Genomic DNA, 21,959 nt, shown 5'->3' on the forward strand with positions numbered 1-21,959 from the left:
CCTTGCACTTCCCTCTGCTTGGAAAGCCCATGCTCCTAGTCCTCAGTGAGGTGCTTCTGCTGAGCCTCGTTCTCGGTCAGATCCAATCGGAACTGAGTCAGCTGTTTTGCCAACTTTCTCATGGTGGCTGCTTAGCTCCAACAACTGCTTCCTTTGTTGGGGCCCTAAGGAGCCCGGGTGGGGAAGTGAGGAGTGGCTGGCAGGGGAGGGGTGAGTAGAGGCTGGCAAGGTGCCCCTTGATGTGAGTGACATCGAGTTGGCCACGCCCACCCAGTCACATGACCACCTAGCCACGCCCACCCAGCCAGTCATTAGACAGATCATTAGTGGTCCGTGGGATTTAAAATTATGAATTTAGTGGTCCCTGAGGTCCAAAAGTTTGGTGATCCCTGCTCCAGAAAAGCTGAACTTCCAGGTTCTGGCGTGCATGTCCCCCTGACAATCAGCTGGCCGGCGCGCATGCACACATCGGTTTTTGGCACTGCATGATGGACAGCATGCGTGTCAGGGGCATGCGTGCCAGAAAGCAAAACGGGTACCATAGTGTTTTGGCTCGTCCTCCCTCCTCTCCTCAGCCGGGCCCCTCCCGTCTCCAACCGGGTCTGTTATCAGACTCCGAGTCTGATAATGAAGATGAACGGCCTATCATGCCACCAGCCCCGGCCCTGGCCCCATGCCTGGAGTGGATGCCAGGAGTGAACAAACAAGCCCGATAAATCTCACTCATATGGCGTGTGTTCCTTTGGCTCAGCCGTCAGAGGAAGCCAGCCAGGTGCTGGAATTAGTGACAGCAGATCCAGGTGAAGACAATTCAAAGTGGGTGGACCCTCGCTTCCGGAGATCTGAGAGGCGACGCCAGCAGAAGGAGGGGTGGGGCAGGCCTGGATAAATGCTGAGTCATGGAGCCACACCCCACAGCCTATATAAAGGACCCGCTTTTGGCATTCCAACCTTGAGTCAAGCAAAGTCTTATCGAGTTTGCTGATACCGGACCCTATCGCTGAAGTCACAACTTGGACTCCTGCCTGCCCTGATAAACCTCGAAGGGACTTGGAAAGCTGCAGAGGCTTCGTTGCCAAGTTTGCCACGGACTTCCTGGACTCGTTCGTCGGAGTGGGGGGTGGGACACGACACACAGGTTCGCCCTCGCGGTCCTATATCCTTCATGCAATGTATTTCGTGTATGAAATGGAACGTCTGTTTACAATTTTCCCACTGCTTTAAGCAAAAAACGATGTTGAAAAAAAAATTGCTAAGTGGTGCTCATTCTCAAACCATAGGCATACCACATTATTTTGCCATTATTGTTGTTATTATTATTTATTTCAAGGGATAAGGATTTAGGCCTTCAAATTGGAGGGCTTTCTTCACCTCCGGTCCGATTTCAAAGGATTCCTTGTGCTGCCAAGCATTTCTTTCTGAAAAGTAAGTGCTTATCAGAGTAATTGCAAGAGAAGGAGAAAAGCTGGAATAAAATGGGACGGGGGCAAAAAAGAAAAGATTTTACGAACAAGAAGCGGCTTTCCGCCACTGTTGGGTGGGAAACCTCTTTAGGTGTTTGAGTTAGTGTTTCACAGCTACTTCAGTCGGTTATTGCTTGATTCAGGAAGGAAGAACAAAAGTTTGTTTCAAATTTGAAAAAGGTGAGTTTTTTTTTTCTTTTAAAATAAATAAATAAATGAAACACTGCAACACCTCGACGGTAACTGCATTGTCTTGACACAATATGTACTTACTTCCCTTTCCCACCTCCGCTTAAAGGAAACATGTAGATGTTTGTTAGCTTTCTTTGGGTTAGGATTTGCTTCTGATGTCGGAACAGAATTTCATCTTAGTGAGTGAGGACCAGACTCTTTCAATTCTTACACTGGAGATGGCTAGAACATGGAATAATAGAGTGAGAATGGAACGGAGATCTTCTAGTCCAGGGGTCTCCAACCTTGGCAACTTTAAGACTTGTGGACTTCAAGTCCCAGAATTTCTCAGCCAGCAAAGCTGGCTGAGGAATTCTGGGAGTTGAAGTCCATAAGTCTTAAAGTTGCCAAGGTTGGAGACCCCTGGACTAGTCCAATGTCCTGCTCAGACAGGAGATCCTATACCAATGCCACCAGACTTAAAATCCTAGGCTTAGAAAACTTGGAACTCCGCCGCCTTCGACAAGACCTAAGTTTAACTCACAGAATCATCTATTGAGATGATAGAGTGATAGAGGGAGCTCCCGTGTGACACCTATCCTGCGCAGACTGCACTGGCTACCTGTGGCCTTCCGGGTGCGCTTCAAGGTTTTGGTGACAATCTTTAAAGCGCTCCATGGCATAGGGCCGGGTTACTTACGGGACCGCCTGCTGTTACCGAGTACCTCTCACCGACCCGTCCGCTCTCACAGAGAGGGACTCCTCAGGGTGCCGTCGGCTAGGCAGTGCCGTCTGGCGACACCCAGGGGAAGGGCCTTCTCTGTGGGGGCGCCCACCCTCTGGAACGAACTCCCTCTAGGACTTCGTCAACTTCCGGACCTCCGAACCTTTCGTCGCGAGCTCAAAACACACCTATTTATTTGCGCGGGGCTGGGTTAGTTTTTAAATTTATTGGTTTTATAGGGTTTTTTAGTATTTATATTGTTTTTATCAATCTGGCTATTGAATAAGTTTTTTATGTCTGATTTTAAATTGTATTTATATGTCTGTTTTTAATTGCCTGTGAACCGCCCTGAGTCCCTAGGGAGATAGGGCGGTATATAAATTTGAACAAATAAATAAATAAATAAATAAATTGTAATGTCCTTCCTGTTAAAGACTACTTCAGCTTCAATTGCAATAATACAAGAGCAACCAATAGATTTAAACTTAATGTCAACCGCTTTAATCTAGATTGCAGAAAATATGACTTCTGTAACAGAATCATCAGTGCTTGGAACACTTTACCTGACTCTGTGGTCTCTTCCCATAATCCTAAAAGCTTTAACCAAAAACTTTCCACTATTGACCTCACCCCATTCCTAAGAGGACCATAAGGGGCGTGCATAAGCGCACAAACGTGCCTACCGTTTCTGTCCTATTGTTTTTCTTTTTTTCTTCCTATATATATATATGCCTATACCTCCTTATATTTACTCATATATGTGTTTATATACTATATAATCTTTTTGTATGATACCTACATATATTGTTGTGGCAAAATAAATAAATAAATAAATAAATGCCAGACCAATGGCCTTCCAGACTCTTCTTGAAAACTACCAGTGATGGAGCACCGACAACTTCCTGAGGCAAGCCGTTCCAATGATTAATTGTTCCCACAGTAGGAAATTTCTCCTTAGTTCTAGGTTGGATCTTTATTTAATGATCTGCCAGCCTTTATTTCTAGTCCTGCCCTCTGGTGTTTTGGAGAATAAGTCAACTCCCTCTTCTCTGTGACAGTCCTTCAAGTACCAAAAGGCAGGTATCATGTCACCCCTAGTCCTTCTCTTTGACATGCCTACTCATAGACACACTAGCCCTCTCCCTAGTTAATTCATCTCTCTCTCTCACACACACACACACAAAAACACACACATTATCTTTCTGTCTGTCCGTCCATCTATATCTATCTATCTATCTATCTATCTATCTATCTATCTATCTATCTATCTATCTATCTATCTTTCTCAGGGGTGAAATCTAATTTTTTCCTTACCGGTTCTGTAGGTGTGGCTTAATTGGTGGGCTTGGCTTGGTGACCAGGTGACTGAATGGGCATGGCCAATAATAATAAATAATAAAAATAATAAAATATACAAAACTTGGGAGCACACCGATCTACCTTCTTTAAAACTAGAGGCTACCAATTGCCTTTTTTTTGGGAGGTACCGGTCTACCTTCTTTAAAACTAGAGGCACCGGTCTACCAATTGCCTTTTTTTTGGGAGGTACCGGGCTACCTTCTTTAAAAATAGAGGCACCGGTCTACTAGCCGCCTACAGCGCTGATCAGCTGTATTGTGCGGCCCTTTGAAGCGCCGTGGCAGTCATTTAAGGCCGTTTGCAGCTATATCACCACCGAGTGCTTCAGGAATAGAGAAGAGGAACAGTGAGGTGTGGGCGGTGGAGGGTGGGGAAGGGATTTTTGCTACCAGTTCTCCGAAATACCCGCCCCCCATCACTACCGGTTCATGCGATCCGGTCCGAACCGGGAGCATTTCACCCCTGCTGCACATCTTCTGCGCATGCACTCAGCCTTCTGTGCATGCGCCCGGCCTCAAAAACATGGCTAAATAGGATGGCATTATGCCACTACTGGTTCACCTAAACTGGCTGAATACCACCTCTGATCGCTATGATGAGACCACATTGTATACCACGATACACACATACACATAGACACAAATGAAAGGAAAATATGGACACCATCTATCGTTAAAAATTAAAACTTAAAAAACAAAACAAAAAACTTGACACTTATTCCCAAACTTTTAATCATAAGTAAAGTCATAACTTCATGGAATGTTTTAAGTAATTTGTTTTTATTATGATTACAAGACCATGCCAGCATAGAAAAAGAACATATAAAAGAGAGAAAAAGTAGAAAGTGAAGATGGATGTATGGATGGATGTATGGATGGATGGATGGATAGACAGACAGACAGACAGACAGACACCATGTTTCCCCAAAAATAAGACCCTGTCTTATACTTTTTTGAACCCTGAAATAAGCACTTGGCCTTATTGCCATGTGCTCAAAAGCCCCATTGGGTTTATTACCAGGTGATGTCTTATTTTGGAGGAAACAGGATAGATAGATAGAGAGAGAGAGAGAGAGAGAGAGAGAGAGAGAGAGAGAGAGAGAGAGAGAGAGAGAGAGAGATAATTTTTTATTGGCCAAGTGTGATTGGACACACAAGGAATTTGTGTTTGGTGCATATGTTCTCAGTGTACATAAAAAGAATAGTTACATTCATCAAGAATTATAAGGTACAACACTTAATGATAGTCACGGGGTACAAATAAGCAATCAGGAAACCATATCAATATAAATTGTAAGGATACAAGCAACAAGTTACAGTCATACAGTCATAAGTGGGAAGAGATGGGTGATAGGAACAATGAGAAGATTAATAGTAATGCAGACTTAGTGAATAGCTTGACAGTGTTGGTTCATTTTGTTCAATTATCTGGAGGTTAGATTTTTCCACTGGTTAGAGAGATTGGTTAAAGATTAAAGGACAAATCTATTGAATTTCAAAAGTGGATTAAAGAATGGCAGGAAAAAAGAGGCTGCCACTCAATATTAAATTAAGGGAATCTATTGTAATGTTCCCACTTATTGCTGTATTAACTTGTATAATGTCTAAACCACTAGGCATTCTTCAAACCTACTATAGATAAGCTCTTGACTTATAACCACAATTGAACTTAGCAACCGTGTTACTAACTTAATGATGGCAGTGATTCACTTAACAACCGTGGCAAGAAAAGTTGTAAAATGGGGCAGAACTCACTCTCACTTAGCAACAGAAATTTTGGGCCCCATTATGGCCCTAAGTCAAGGACTCCCTGCGCTTTAAACCATGAAAGGGGAATATGTTGGTGCCAGATTAATAAGGGGGAGATTTTATTCAGCTTCATTTAATATACTGCAAGAGAAACTTTTTTTTTTTTAAAAAAAGCAAAATGCAATGTTTTGTTTGTATATTTCTGGAAGATGCATTTCTAAATGGCGTTTAATCCTATTAGAAGCCACATTCTGTTCTTTCAAAGATCTGTTGATAGGAACTAGGGCAGTGTTGAAATTCTACTGGTTCGCACCGGTTCGGCCGAAACGGTAGTGCTAAAAACTACCGGTTCGGGTGAACCGGTAATAAAAGAAAGCTACCGGTTCATCCAAACCAATATTTCCGATGATCAGCTGTGCCACGCAATTTAAAATCGCTAGAAAGCAGGAAAAATCTTCTTTCTAGTGAATCTAAATCGCACGGCAGAGCTGTTCCCCCACATCCTCACTGTGCTACTTACCTTCCCAAGCCTCCTTTTTCTCCGCGAAGCACGCGTTGGGCATGTACTGTGCATGCGTGCACACAGCATGTTTTGTGCAGAAAGCACATGCGCACACAGCGTGTTTTGTGTGCAATGCGCACACTTGGCGCACACCACACATGCGTGGCCAGCGAACCGGTGGCAAAACACTGAAGTAGGGGTAATCTCTGTCTGTCTGTCTCTCTCTCACACACACACACAACACACACACACGCACACAGAGAGAGAGAGAGAGAGAGAGAGAGACAGCTTTCCCGCCTGGACTACTGCAATGTTCTCTACATGGGGCTCCCCTTGAAGAGCACCAGGAGGCTCCAACTGGTCCAGAATGCGGCTGCGCGGGTAATAGAAGGGGCACCGCGATGCTCCCATATAACACCACTTCTGCGCAGCCTGCACTGGTTGCCGGTGGTCTTCCGGGTGCAAGGTGCTGGTTATCACCTTTAAAGCGCTCCATGGCACAGGACCGGGTTACCTACGGGACCGCCTGCTGCTGCCTATAGCCTTCCATCGGCCTGTGCACTCCCATAGGGAGAGCCTCCTCAGGGTGCCATCAGTCAAACAATGCCGACTGGCGGCCCCCAGGGGGAGGGCCTTTTCTGTGGGGGCTCCAGCCCTATGGAATGAGTTGTCTCCGGGGCTGCGTCAACTCCCCGACCTCCGGTCTTTTAAACGCGAGCTCAAGACTTTCTTATTCCAACTTGCGGGGCTAGCTTGAGGAAATTTTAAGTGGGGTTTTAGGATTGCTTATTTTATTTATTTTTTTATTTTTTTATTGAAAGAGTTTTAAAAAACAAAAACATTTTTCCCCCTTTTTTCCCCCCTCCCAAAACCCCTTCCCCTCCCCCGGCTTCCCGGTCAATCACAAGGTATTGTTATACATAAACCAAACATAGAATAAAATTTTCCTTCAATCCAAATAACCACATCCAAAGCTTTTCATCTCCCAACCTCCCCATTACATAAAATAACTTTCTAATTATTCAAAGGCAATCTGATATTTCTTAATCTGATATCTGTTTTGTAGATAATCAATCCATTTTTTCCATTCAATTAAATATCTTTCCTGCGTATTGTCTTTTAAAAACGCTGAGATTTTAGCCATCTCAGCCAAATTAATAACTTTCAATATCCATTCTTCTATTGTAGGTATCTCTTCTTTCTTCCAGTATTGTCCAATCAACAGTCTTGCTGCTGTTATTAAATTCAGAATCAATTTAGTCTCAATCCCTGTACAATCCGTTATAATTCCCAAAAGGAAAAATTGTGGCAGGAACTTTATCTTCTTCTTCAGTACATTTTGAATAATCTGCCAAATTCTTATCCAAAAGACCTTAATTTTCTTGCAAGTCCACCAAATATGAAAATATGTAGCGTCATCACAATCACACCTCCAACATTTCGCTTGGATATTAGGATACATACATGATAATTTTTTGGGATCTAAGTGCCATCTATAAAACATCTTATAAAAATTTTCCCTTAAATTCTGTGCTTGTGTAAACTTAACATTTCTAACCCAAATTTTCTCCCATGTTTCCAACATTATTGGTTCCTGAGTATTCTGTGCCCATTTTATCATACAGTCCTTTACCAAATCCTTTTCTGAATCTATTTCAAGCAACACATTATACAATCTCTTTATATGCTCCTGGGTGGATTGCTTATTTTAGTGTTAATTTTATTGGCCAGTTTATTATTAGTTTTTTAATATGTTTTTAATTTTGTCTATGTACTTGTTGTTTCAACTTGGCTGTTCACTGCCCTGAGTCCTTCGGGAGAAGGGCGAAATAAAAATCTAATAAATAATAATAATAATAATAATAATTAGAAGCAATTACAGAGGGACATATAGGCAATGCAGGTTTCTGAGCAGCAATATGCAACAGCGATTCACAGTGGAGTTCCCTTCCCAAATTCAGAAGGAAGAAGTACAATTTTGCATGTTCTCTAGGCAGCCTTCCCTTTCTCTTTTGAAGTATTCTTCACCATTGGGAGAGAAAAAAATCCACACTTTCCTTGTTCAAGCATCTCAAAGCAGTTGATGCACCCATCAAACTGACAAGTACGAAGGAGACTGTGAATGGTTACTGGTTTTCTTTTTCGCTTTCCTTTCTTCATGGAGTCCATCAAATCTCTCCTCCCCCCAAAAAGAAAAAAAAAATTGAAGGAGTGGGAAGAGAACTTCAATAACCGTTGCTGTTGACTACAGTTACTTCTGAAGTGGCCAATCCTATTTATTTATTTATTTATTTTTTAAAACCTAAGGATTGTTAAACTCTGGGCGGGTTTTGGGGCGGGTGGAAGGAACAACCCCTTTCCATGGGAAAGCAGGCAAGGAAGATCAAACCACAAAAGATGGCTAAACTCAGCGGGGATGTCCTTCTTCCTTTATTTCAAGGAGAAGGGAAAAGGTCATCAGATCTCGGGGTGTCGTTTCTTCTGTTTGTCCCTTGGTGGAGTTGTCGAGTTAGGTTGTTGTTGCTGTTGTTGTTTCTCTCTCTCTCTCCCTGACATCCACAATCATCTTAGTCTGCTGTCTCTCTACTGGGCACCCTCCCCCAACCATACATTCCTACAAACTGGACAATCTCATTTTTACTCTATTTAACCTTTTCCAGCTCACAGGCCACGTGGTGGCGGGGATGATCCCCCCCACCATCCCCATTCCTGGAAGATTCTTCCTGGAAATCCTGCCCAGAGGATTGGCCAAGCTTAACCTCCTTTTTTCCCGCCCCCCACTCACTCACCCAAAGATCTGGTTGAAATCCAAAATCCATCACCCACCGCCACCGGTTCAGACAATGGGGTATGGGGTTGTGTGAGTGGGTTCTCAAAGGAGAAACAGCTCAGTTGGAACTGTTGGAGATCTTTTGCAAGACCACAGGTGGGGTTGGGTGGGAAGGATAGGGCAGGGAATTCCATTGGTGCAGAGGTGGCTCAATGTCCCCATCCCACCCCCCATCCCCCCTCCCCCATCCCCAAGGCTCACGAATTAATCCAATTTCACAGGAGGAGGAAGGGAAGAGCTCCCAGCCCACTCGCCTTCCAAAATCCCCTCCCCCTTCCATTCTCTCCCCCTCTACGGCACTGCTCCCCTTCCCCGCCTAACATTTTTTGGGGCAAGAACCGGTTCCGTGGAGAAAGGTTTCCCACCATACACATACAGACACATCCGGACCGGAGGGGAGAACGCCGGTTTTTGCATTGCTGCCTGGGTCCCACCGATGGGGGTTTCCGCTTGTTTGAGCGGCCCGCCCGGTGCTGGATTGGGGGTACACACGCATCCCCGCTCTACGTCTTTCCCTAAAGAGCAACGGCGGTGGTACCCAAGGCTGTTAGCCTCTTCCTCCCCCTCTCCTCTCCCCCCCCACCTCATCCAGAGGAGAATCTCCACTCCGGCGGATCGGCGGGGAAAAGAAATTGTAGCATCAGCACAATTATAGCCAGGGGTGCGGGGCGATGCTAGCAGGAGCCTAATCAATCACTTCGGGAAACGGGTAGAAAGGGGAAAGGCAAGAGGGGCGCGTGGCCCAAGGCGGATCGCTGTTCTAGAATTGGGGAAAAAAGGGGAGGGGAGGTCGCGTGGAAGGAGGGGAAAGAGGGATCGGGGACGGGGAAAGGGGGGGGGCGCTCTCCTAACTACCCCTCCCTGCCCTTCTCAGCACGCGCCAACCTGGGCAAGCAGACTACTCACTGATTTCCTGGCCGGGTGAAAGTGGGTGGGTGGGGGGGTGGGGGGAGTGGGTGAGCAAAGAGGAGGAGGGGGGATGGGAGAGTGGGTGGCGGCGTTATCTCTGCTTGCAAAGAGGGGAACCCATCCAGCGTGAAGGTCAGCGCCACCGCCATCCGACGCATTCCGGAGCAGGGAAGGCACCCGGCGAGCGAATGCAGGGAGGCGCTGCCGAAGACCGGGGACGGAGAGGAAGAGAGAAGGGGCGAGGGGCGTTTATTAAGGGGGGCGCCCCCCCCCCGGGAAAACGGCATCCTCGGGACTTGCGCTGCGAGGTTCCCCGCCGGGAAAAGACGGCCAGAGGCCGGCAAAGGGAAGCAGGTAGAGCAGGAGGCGGGGGCTGGGGGGCAACTCGCGTGCGGACAAGAGCGTTCCGACGAACAAACCGCGCAGCAGAAGGGCAGGCTGGCTCTCACGCGCATCCACACACACCCCCTACACACTGCGGAAAAAAGGCTCTGCATTTCCCTCAAATTTAAATCGGAGGGTTAGGAGCGGGAGGGAGGCGGGGGGGGGGAATCCCGGGCCACATCTTTCCCCCTGCAGCTCCGCGACCCCCTCCCCCTCCTTTGGTGTGTGTGTGTGTGGGGGGGGGGTGTCTCGGCCATATTACGCCCGGACAGCTCAGAAAGCTGCTGCCAACCGACCGCCGCCGAAGAACTGGGACCTAATCCAAACGGTTGGTCCATCATCCCTGGAAAGGGCGGGGGAGGATGGAGAGAGAGAGAGAGAAACGGGGTTCATCTTCCAACTCGTCTCCCCGAAGAGGCAACCGGGGTGGGGGTGGGGTGGATAACACCATCAGCAGCAGCAGCAGCATCTCCTCCGCGGTTGCAAAGGAAAAAGCGGAATGCGAAGCGCTCTCCACAACGGGGGCCGCCTGGCGGAGACGGTCCGCCTCCCGGGAGGGGCTTTGGAAAGATTGTGGTGGCGGGGGGCTGGATGAAATTCGGAGAAGGATGGAGAGAGACTGGGGGAGAGAGAGAGAAAGAGAGACAGCCAAGCCGCTTGACAAACAATGCGGAGATTTGGGATTAATCCCGTTTAACCTGCCGAGAAACTGCCGGCGCTTCCCGCCTCTGCCCACCCCCCACACACACACCCGCCTCCTCTTCCCCCCCCCCCAACACCCCAGCCAACCCCTCCGCCGCCCCACACGGGGACTGCGGCGAGGCGCACTGAGCCTGCGCCAAGTGGCGTTTTCTAGCTGATGCTGCAGATCTTGGAGAGAAAAAAAGAAAAGAAAAGCAAGCGCCTCTCTCTTCCCCTCACCCACCCCGCAAGACAATCTCTCTCTCACACACACACAACGCACCTCCGGCGGGTGAGGAGGGAGGGAGGGGAGGATGAAGAGGCGGGCCCGTTGAGCTCTGCCAGCCAGGAAGAGACCCGGCGAACTGGAGCGCCTGCAGCTGTCTCGGAGAAGGAAGGAGGCGCCCAGCCGGTTCGGCTGCGGGTGGAAGAGACAGCCCCTTCCCCCTGGTTCTCCGGGAAGCCCCTTTTTCGCCCCCCCTCGAGCTGAGGCCAGGGGACCCCGGTCTGCTCACCCTCTTCTTAAATGAACTTCGCCCCCCCCCGGAGTGGGGAGTGGGGAGAAAGATGAACCCGCGGCCCCTTCTCTGCCCAGCAGAGGGGCTGGCTGGGTGGAAAGGAAAGGAAAGGAAAGGAAAGGGAGGGGGCTGGAGACCCCCCCAAAAAGCGTCGTGGGAGCCGCTGCAAAGTAGCGGGCTCCAAAAGTGCTCTGCCGGCCGCGGAGATGCCTGGAGCCCTCGGAGTAGAAGCGCTGGGGGTCTTCGCCCCAATAGTCGCCCCGGAGAGGGCAGCAGGGGTCCCCTCTTCAGCCCCCCCCCGCCCCTTTCCAGACCCGAAAGTCTCTCCGGTCCCCCTTTCGCCCCGGACATTCCCGAGTTCGGCTCTTGCCCCTACAACCCACCCGGCGCCTCTTCCTCCTCCTCCCCAAACCGCCCTGTGAAAAGTGAAAGCAAGCGAGCGAGCTTACGCCAAGCACCGACACACGTAATTCCACCTTTCTCTCCGGAAAGAAGGGAAGGAAGGAGGGAGGAAGGAAAGAAAGAAAGAAAGAAAGAAAGGGAGGGATGGAGGAAGGAAGGAAGGAAGGAAGGAAGGAAAGAAAGAAAAAGAAGGAAGGAAGGAGTGAGGAAGGAAGGAAGGAAGGAAGGAAAGAAGGAAGGAAGGAGGAAGGAAAGAAAGAAAGAAAGAAAGAAAGGGAGGGATGGAGGAAGGAAGGAAGGAAGGAAGGAAGGAAAGAAAGAAAAAGAAGGAAGGAAGGAGTGAGGAAGGAAGGAAGGAAGGAAGGAAAGAAGGGGAGGAAGGGAGGGATGAAGGAAGGAAAGAATGAAGGAAAGAAGGGGGAGGGAGAAAGGGAGAGAGGAAAAAAAGAAGGAAGGAAAGGATGGAAGGAGGGAGGGAGGAAAGAATGAAGGGAGGGAGGGATGAAGAAAGGAAGGAAAGAATTAAGGAAAGAAGGGGAGGAATGGAGGGAGGAAGGAATGAAAAAAGAATGGAGGAAAGGAGGGAGGAAGGAAGGAAAGAAAAAGAAAGAATGAATGAAGAAAGGAAGGAAGGAAGGAACCCCCCCCCCCGGTCTTTCTTCCCCGCGTTGCCTCCTTTCCAGCAGAAGAGACCCAGATCTCTCGCGGAGGAATTTTTTGGAGGGGGGTCAGGCCATTTCCCTCCCGGCCACTGCGAGGAGCGAGAGACAACCCTCCAGTCAGCCTCCGGAGCTGGAATGAAGCCTCCCCGGGAAAACCGGGGCTGGGGGGGGGCGCTCATCCCTTGGACTCCCTCCCACCCCCAGCCGCAACCTGTCGCCGGAGGGTAAACGGGAAGCTTGTGTGGAGCATAAAGCTCAGCGCCTCATAACTCGGCCCCTCCCTTTCTGTTGGCCCGTCTGCCCGGGCTTCTCTGCTGCAGGAGCCGAGCCGCTGAGCTGCTCGGAGTTTGTTTGAATTTTTTTTTTAATTTTATTTTTCTCAGCCATTTCTCAACCACCCGGGGCAAAACTTGAGATTCGGCCGCCTCTCTTTCTTTCTTTTCTTCCTTCCTTCCTTCCTTCCTTCCTTCCTTCCTTCCTTCCTTCCTTCCTTCCTTCCTTCCTTCCTTCCTTCCTTCCTTCCTTCTTTCTTCCTCCCTCCTTCCTTCTTTCTTCCCTCCCTCCTTCCTTCTTTCTTCCCTCCCTCCTTCCCCTTCCTTCCTTCCTTCCTCCCTCCTTCTCTCCCTCCCTCCCTCCATTCTTCCTTCCTTCTTTCCTCCCTCCTTCCCCTTCCTTCCTTCCTTCCCCTTTCCTCCTCCCTCCCTTCCATCCCTCCTTCCTTCCATCCTTCCCTTCTGTTCCCTTCCCTTCCCATTCCCTCCTCTCTCTCTCCTTCCCATCCATCCATCCTTCCTTCTTTCCTCCCTCCTTCCCTTTCCTTCCTTCCTTCCTTTCTCCCTCCCTCCCTCCTTCCCTTCCCCTTTCCTCCTCCCTCCCTCCCTTCCATCCTTCCTTCCTTCCTTCCCTCCCTCCGCCTTCCACCCGCGGCCCTTGACCAAGCGGCAACCGCTCTCTCTCTCTCTCTCTCTCTCTCTCTCCGCGCGTTAGTGTGTGAGTGTTTTTGGAAGAGCGGGGAGGGACGGAGGGAGGGGCGGACCTGAGCTCCCTGCACCAACCAGCCGCACTTGAGCGAGACGAGCCGGTTTGGGGAAACGAGAGGGCTCTCTCGACAAACCAACACAATTGCGGAGAAGGGAAACTACGGTGTTCCGTTCGCTTTTCATTCACAACTGGGACTCTGCCGGGATTACCACCCTTCCCCTCCCCCACCCACAAAGCCGATCCGTCGCAACCATTCGGACCTCAAGTGATTTGGGGGTTTATTATGCCCCCCCTTTTCTCTCCCCCCTTCCAGTTTCATAATTACGGATGCAATTAAACACCAGCGGTAGCCGTTCACGTGGGAAGCAGCTACGGTTACATCCTCCTTCCCCCTGTTCGATTATCTTCTCAACCTTCGCTATTATTCGCTAATATTGAAGAAGGGTGTGTGTGTGTATGGGGGGGGGGGGGTGCTTCCAGATAATCGCACGCACTCCACCGTCCTAACCTTTGAACGGGAGGAGTCGGGCGGTGGGGGGGAAAGGGAGGGCGAGAAGTGAACTTGAGTGCCGGTTTACCTGCATTGAGCCAGGAAGGCAGGAGCGGCCAGCGAGGGAGCCTGCAGTCGCGTTTGTGAATCGCTCTCCCGGCGCTGCAGCCTCCTAGTCTTCCGACACAACCGCAGGTAAGAGCGGAAAAACACACACACACACACACACACACACACACTAGCTGCGGATGCAAGAGCAAAGTTGGAACGCCTGACCGAACAAGACGGCGAGAAATCCACCTTATTTATAGAGCTCCAGTTACGTACGGTTTGGGCGAATGATCTTATCTGACAGCTTTTGGGCCAGCGTCTCGCTTTGTGACTAATGACCTTGCGCAGAGTTGTGCGGGTTGGTTGTGGTTTTTCCCGCCTCCCCTTTTCTCTTTCTTCTCCCTCGCCTCTTAGGCGAAGAAGGAATATCTTCTCCGGGGCAGCATCGGAAACGATCCCCGCCCCCCCCCCCCTTCCCGAACAAGATTGGAGGCAAGATCTTTTGAAGACCAAAACGGGACGGCTCCGGGAGCTGCTCTGTAAACCGAGAACACTTTCCCCCCATCTCCCCCAAAAATACATAAATAGCTTCAGCTGTCAGCCCCGGAGGTGGCGTATTTGCTTGGCTTCTCCAGAGGCTTAAAAAAGAAAGAAAGAAAAAAAGAAAGAAAGAAAGAAATCACCTACCACTATCTAGCGCTGAGAAACAGTGGAAGAGGGAGGGAGGGAGGGAGGGAGGGAGAGAGAGAGAGAGAGAGACTCGGACTGCTGCGTCCTCCCGCCTTCCTTTTCCGCCGGACACCAGCGCTCTTTGAATGAAGCGATTGACGTCCCCCGCCCGCACCCTACCCCCCCCCCGCAGCCTTTTTGTGCGGAGCGGCGGAGAGAGGAGAGCGAATGCCACGGCGGAGAACGTCGGCTCGGAGTGAGCGAGCCAAGCCGGGAGACACAGAGAGAGAGAGACAGAGAGAGAGTGAAGTGAACTGAACTAGGGAAGGGGAAAGAGAGAGGAGAGGAGAAGCGAGAGAGAGGGGGGGGGAGGCGGTTTCAGCTGCCCGGGGGTAGGCGGGTTGGAGGTGGGGGGTGGGGGGGGTGGAGCGGCAAAGCGAAGCTGGATCTGATCTTCCCCTGCTGTTCTTCCTCTGGCTTTTTCTCGCCAACCTTGCAAAGTGATTCCAGCGCTGCTGGAGGAGAAGAAGAAGGAGGAGGAGGAGCAGGAGAGGAGGAGGAGGAGGAGGAGGCGAAGGAGGAGGAGGAAGAGGCGGAATTCCTCCCCAACCTATCTGCGGAGATGCAGCTTTTTTGAAAAAAGCCAGCCACACATTTGCCCCGTGAACTGTGAGGAGAGAGCAACTGCAGAAGGCAAGAGGAAGGAGACGAGGAGGGGGAAGAAGGAGCCTCCGGCCAAACCTAGGTCTGCTTCTCTTCCCCCCACCACGCACCCCTCCCCGTCATACACACACACACACACAGACTGACACAGAGAGACGCGCGCGCCATCCCCGGCTTCTTCGTCGTCTTTTTTTTTTTTTACCTATTGCACCAAAGAAGGATGGAACGCGAAGTTTTTTTTGCCAGAGCCGGCAAGAGGATTTTATAATTGAACTTCAGGGTTTTTTTTTCCTCCCCTGTCTCTCTCTCTCTCTCTCTCGGCTGGCCAAGCAGCTGCAAGAGGTTGGGAAGGCGGGGGGAACGGCGGTTACCTTTCTAGGGCTGCCGGGGGTCTTTTTTGGTCGGGGAAGGCGGGTGGGGTGGGGTGGGGTTAGGGGGGTGGCGGGGTTGTCCTGCCGAGATGTGGAAGATGCCGGCGCTTCTGGGTTTGGTGCAACCTCGCTACTGCTACCGCTGCTGCCGTTGCTGCTGCTGGTTCCTGCTGCTGTTGTCGCCGCCGTTTTGGATCAGCCTGGCGGCCGCCAAGCAAGTCTTGAGATACCGCTTAGCCGAAGAAGGACCGGCCGATATCCGGATCGGGAATGTGGCTTCGGATCTCGGCATCGTCACCGGCTCGGGCGAGGTAACGTTCAGCTTGGAATCCGGCTCGGAATACTTGAAGATCGACAACATGACGGGCGAGCTGAGCACCACGGAGCGGCGCATCGACCGCGAGAAGCTGCCGCAGTGTCAAATGATTTTCGACGAGAACGAATGCTTCCTGGACTTCGAGGTGTCGGTGATCGGGCCCTCGCAGAGCTGGGTCGACCTCTTCGAGGGTCGGGTCATCATCCTGGACATCAATGACAACACGCCGACTTTCCCTTCCCCGGTGTTGACCCTCACCGTCGAGGAGAACCGTCCGGTGGGCACCCTCTACCTGCTCCCTACCGCCACCGACCGCGACTTCGGGCGCAACGGCATCGATCGTTACGAACTGCTCCAGGAGCCCGGCGGGGACGCCGGCAGGCGAGGCGCCGGGGCCCCCGCCGCCGCTTCCGCCACCGACGGGGCCCTCTATCCCGGCGGAGGCAAGCGGAGGCTAGAGACAGACGGCCAGGCTCGGAGTAGCGTCTTCGAGCTGCAGGTGGCCGACACGCCGGACGGCGAGAAACAGCCGCAGCTGATCGTCAAAGGGGCTTTGGATCGCGAGCAGAGGGACTCTTACGAGCTCAGCTTGCGGGTGAGGGACGGGGGCGAGCCGGCGCGCTCCTCGCAGGCCATCCTCCGCGTGCTGATTACCGACGTGAACGACAACAGCCCCCGCTTCGAGAAGAGCGTCTACGAGGCGGACCTGGCGGAGAACAGCAGCCCGGGCACGCCGATCCTCCAGCTGCGGGCGGCCGACGCCGACGCCGGGGTCAACGGCCAGATCGAGTATGTCTTCGGGGCGGCCACCGAGTCGGTGAGGCGCCTGCTGCGCCTGGACGAGTCGTCGGGCTGGCTCAGCGTCCTGCACCGCATCGACCGCGAGGAGGTGAGCCAGCTGCGCTTCACCGTCATGGCCCGAGACCGCGGACAGCCGCCCAAGAACGACAAGGCCACGGTGGTGTTGACCATCCGCGACGAGAATGACAACGTGCCCACCATCGACATCCGTAAGATCGGGCGCATCCCGCTGCGCGACGGGGTGGCCAGCGTGGCCGAGGACGTCCTGGTGGACACCCCCATCGCCCTGGTCCAGGTCTCGGACCGCGACGAAGGCGAGAACGGCGTGGTCACCTGCACCGTGGTGGGCGACGTGCCCTTCCAGCTCAAGCCGGCCAGCGAAGGGGAGGGCGAGCCGCAGAACAAGCGCAAGTACTTCCTGCACACCTCGGCCCCGCTCGACTACGAGGCCCTGCGGGATTACAACGTGGTCATCGTGGCCGTCGACTCCGGCAGCCCCAGCCTCTCCAGCAACAACTCGCTGCTGGTCCGGGTGGCGGATACCAACGACAACCCGCCCATCTTCAGCCAGCCCGTGTTGGAAGTGCCCTTCCCGGAGAACAACGCCCCGGGCGAGCGGGTGGCTACCGTGCTAGCCACCGACGCGGACAGTGGCAAGAACGCGGAGTTGGCTTACTCCTTGGAGCCCTCGCCGCTGGCGGCCGAGGCGCCCCCGGGGCTCTTTACCATCGACCCGGATTCGGGCGACGTGCGCGTGCAGGCCGTGTTGGATCGCGAGCAGCGGGACACCTACGAGTTCCAAGTCACGGCCCGCGACAAGGGGTTGCCTTCCCTGCAGGGCTCGGCCCTGGTGGTGGTGAGAGTGGCCGACCGGAACGATAACGAGCCCCGCTTCATGCAGGACGTCTTCACTTTCTACGTCAAGGAGAACCTGCAACCCAACAGCCCCGTGGGGATGGTGACCGTGATGGATGCCGACAAAGGGCGCAACGCTCAGCTCACCTTGGCTATCCAACCCGGCGCTCAAGAACCCGGATCCGGCGCTGCCGACCCGGGCATCTTCTCCATCGAGAACGACACGGGCACCATCTACTCCACGGTTTCTTTCGACCGCGAGCTTCAAACCAGCTACACTTTCCGCGTGAAAGCCGTGGACGGGGGCGAGCCGGCTCTCTCGGCCACGGCCACCGTCTCGCTCTTCGTCATGGACGAGAACGACAACGCGCCGACCGTCACCTCGCCGGCGAACAGCTCCATCAGCCTCCTGCCGCCTTCCAGCGTCCCTCGTTACGTGGTGGCTACCGTGCAGGCCCGGGACGCCGACGCCGGCCAAAACGCCGAGCTGACTTACAACCTGGTGGGCGGCAACCCTTTTAAACTCTTCGAGATCGACCCGTCCAGCGGGGTGGTTTCGCTGGTGGCCAAGCTGGCTCCCAAACACTACGGCTTGCACCGTTTGGTGGTGCAGGTCAACGACAGCGGCCAACCGGCTCAAGCCACCACGGCTCTCCTCCACGTCTTCGTCAACGAGAGCTTGGCCAACGCCAGCGCGGTGGAGAGCCAAGTGGCGCGCAGTTTGCACACGCCGCTGGGCCGGGACATCGCCGGCGACCCAAGCTACGAGCTGAGCAAGCAGCGCTTGAGCATCGTGGTTGGGGTCGTGGCCGGCGTGATGGCCGTGGTGTTGTTGATTTTGGTGGTGGTCTTGGCTCGCTACTGCCGCTCCAAGGGCAAGCACGGCGGCTACGAGGCGGGCAAGAAAGACCACGAGGATTTCTTCACGCCCCAGCCCCACGACAAGGCCAAGAAGCCCAAGAAAGACCGCAAGGGCAAAAAAGGAGGAGGCAAACAACCCCTCTACAGCAGCATCGTCACCGTCGAAGCCTCCAAGCCCAACGGGCAACGTTACGATAGCGTCCACGAGAAACTCTCCGCAGCCGACAGTCCGGCTTTGAGCCGTTACCGTTCGGTTAACGGCGGCCCGGGCAGCCCGGATTTGGCCCGGCATTATAAATCCAGCTCGCCTTTACCCACCGTGCAGCTTCACCCTCAGTCGCCCACCGCCGGGAAAAAGCACCAAGCTGTGCAGGACCTGCCGCCGGCGAACACCTTCGTGGGGGCGGGGGACAACATTTCCATCGGATCGGACCACTGCTCGGAGTACAGCTGTCAGGCCAGCAGCAAGTACAGCAAGCAGGTAAGACGACCCGTTCCCCCGCCCCCGTATTTCCCAGGCCTTTGGGCTCAACCCAAACTCGGTGGGGGGGTGGGGTGGGGGCTCCCATTCCCCCTCCCCATTGTTTGTCAGCCTGTCGCCCTTAGGGCTTTAGTAAGTTAAGTGCTTCAAGGCTGTAGCTTATACAGTGGATTTTTTTATCTAGCTTTTCCACCCGGCTTGGGGCAAAGTTATTCAAAGGTGAGCTGAATTTGCACTCTGAACCGGTTAGGTATTCAAGGAGAGTTCCATTTGCACCTGTGGAACTCTGGGCATGGTTGGTGGATGGCCAATGGATGGATGAAGCATGGCCCAGGGCAGGGCATTTCTCAGGCTACAAGAGACGGAGCCTAGCATCCAACCAAAAGGGAGCCTTGGGTTGCCCCGACCCTACACACAAAACCCCACACTAACAGAACCCAATCGTTCCTCTTCTTCCCCCTTGGTGCAGGTTTCTCCACACACACACACACACACACACAAGTCCTGTTTACCCTCAGTTTCACACCTGTGCGGAGCAGGGATGGGTTGTTGAGCTCGGCTTTCTTCCTATTATCTGAGCTAATTGCGGTTTGAGGGACCTCCATCCTGAAGGCAGGTTGTGGAAGAACCTGGCCTACATCCGCCCGCCAGCTTGACTTGGCACCGGCTGGACCTGTTTGGGAGCTAGTTGGAGGAAGGAAGGCAGGCAGGAGCAGCCAGCATGATTAACCGTAGTTAAGTAAACTACAGCTGGGAGCAAAGGAGTCATCCGTCTTAACTGCATGCAGGCAGGGTCAACCTCTCCCTCCCATTCCTGTTATACCTGTTGTTCCAACCGTCACCCCCCCCACCCCCAGGTACCACTCCTCAGGCCCCACATAACTCAGTACAACTCCTTGTGTATCAAAACCTGGTCTACCTCTCTCTGCATCTCTTTCTCAGGGAAGACTTAAGCGGTCCTTAGCGGTACCTGTGTCAAAGTAATATCTCCTGCCTTATTCTGATACTCTCCTAGGGCAGCCTCCAGGTGTTTAGATCCTCTTTGTCACTGTCACCGTGAACAGGGCTGGAGACCCAAGACAGGGGACTGGAAACAGAGATAACAAACAGGTCTAGTTTTTAAGTGACTCAGGGAAGGCATGAATCAATCCTTAACTTAACCATTGAGGAAGGTCCTTAAAACCGGCTGATAGAGTGATGTACAAGCAGCTGAGCTTATTGTGTTTTGTGTCCCGTCCCCACCCCCACTTATCTTATTTCTCCAGTTTTTGCACATAGTTAACTTCTCTTACTTTTGACCTTCCTTTAGATCTTTAGAGATCTAAAGAAATGTCTCGGTTTGTAGTCACCACCTTTTTTTTTTTCCAAACTGGTGTCGAGTCAGAGAAAGAATACTGTGTTAACGAACAAGGGTGTTAAGTGGGTGAGTGGTATTGTATGATAATCAGGTCCTTTCCTTTGAAAGTGTGGCTATGTGATTTATATAAAAAAGAAAAAGAAAAGAAAACCAACAAAATAACATTGTTCTTATATGTTTGCATGGGGACAATTGAATTCCTATTGACAGGCAGCGAATAGATGCTGGACTTGAACAGAGGTGTCACTCAATCTTCCTAGCTATCATATTGAGCCATACATCGAACACTGGCAGAAAGCCACACTTACATGTACAATTGTCCCCATGCAAACATATAAGAACAATGTTATTTTGTTGGTTTTCTTTTCTTTTTCTTTTTTATATAAATCACATAGCCACACTTTCAAAAGGCTTGAATAGCATGGAGCAGCTGAGTTTTTGAATGAGTTTCCTTATGCTTTTTTTGGTATCTGCCAGAAAGAGGCAGGGCACCCCACGGCATAGCTGAACTCCAGTTCTCAGTGGGGTTAATGCTTGGAGATGCTGGCAGCACACATCTGGAAAGCCATAGCCATCTCTTGAACCATGACTCTAGAAAGGCAAAGAACCAGTGATGGGATTCAGCCAGTTCGCACCACTTCGGGAGAACCGGTTGTTAACTTTCTGAGCAGTTTGGTGGACTGTTTGTTGGAAGAAATCATTAAGGCAGAGAACTGGTTGTTAAATTATTTGAATCCCATCATTGCAAAGAACCCTGGAGCTACCAATTGTCGGTCGTGACGGGATGGTTTTGGGGTTGTCTCCGCTGGTAGCCAATCCAATCCAAACCAGCCTGCCACTTCATGAATCAACGTGAATGCGATGTCCAGATGTTCCTCATCAACCAGCATTAAGCTCACTTGACCAACATCAGCTCTATAAAGGAGGACCTTTATAGACCCTTGACCTACCCACCCAAATGGACCACTGTAGTCACCAAGATGCATCTTCCTTTCTGACATCTCAGCATGCCATGAAGAAGTGATGTGTTTAGACCCACCTAAAGCGGCCCAAGAAATAACGTAACCTCCGTAACCGATATTTCCCTCTTGCGAAATGAAAATGCTGCCAGATTCAGCTTCTCCTGTTCTTGGGAACAATTCCATGGGACAAAGGAGGACCAATTTTTTTTAACCAGATTTTCTTTGAGGTCCCTTCCAGAATCTGATCCCAGAGAGCATGGGGCTGTATTGATTTTGCTGGTTATCAAATCTCAAGAGCCCATTCAAATGAAAGCATTTGAATCCTCCATCTTTGATGTCCTATTTCACGGAAACTTTATAGACTCCCTTCCCTGTTGTGCTCCCAATTCCATTAACCTGGCCTAGCACTGAGAAAGACAAAATAATTTGGAGTTAACAATAGCTCATCTTTTTACAAACCAGAGGTCAGCGGGTTGTCATTTAATAGGTCCTTCCATTTGTGGTCAACACTAATACTGAATACCAGTGTCACACAACGCTGATTGTGTTGGGGAGCACTCGGCAGGCCTCCTTGTTTGAAGTTTTTTCACCCCTTGCTCTGAAAAGCGTGAAAAAGACGTTCATTAAATTCTTGGAAGTCCTTTAGACCATCACTTCGTGGACCCGTTCAGTCTGACTAACTGTTTTGTGATTCCCTTCCACCAATTTAAATTGCATGAAAGGCACCTGCTAGAAGGCTGGTGGCCTC

General features: G+C 51.5%; 1 protein-coding gene across 9 annotated transcripts in view; it reads left to right on the forward strand.

Moving 5' to 3' along the window:
* The first annotated feature begins 15,044 nt into the window (after nucleotides 1–15,044).
* Nucleotides 15,045–21,959, forward strand: part of PCDH7 (protocadherin 7) — a 666,099-nt gene continuing 659,184 nt past the window's right edge. For 4 of the 9 annotated variants that reach the window (XM_058192710.1, XM_058192713.1, XM_058192714.1 and 1 more), the window contains exon 1: nucleotides 15,046–18,892. In XM_058192710.1, the coding sequence (XP_058048693.1) occupies nucleotides 15,668–18,892 (3,225 nt within the window). In that variant the 5' untranslated portion in view covers nucleotides 15,046–15,667. Of the gene's footprint in view, nucleotides 18,893–21,959 lie in introns of all 9 variants that reach the window. The other 5 variants (XR_009156270.1, XM_058192716.1, XM_058192715.1 and 2 more) reach the window with 2 other exon arrangements.

The sequence above is a fragment of the Ahaetulla prasina genome, chromosome 8 (assembly GCF_028640845.1).
Source record: "Ahaetulla prasina isolate Xishuangbanna chromosome 8, ASM2864084v1, whole genome shotgun sequence".
NCBI lineage: Eukaryota > Metazoa > Chordata > Lepidosauria > Squamata > Colubridae > Ahaetulla > Ahaetulla prasina.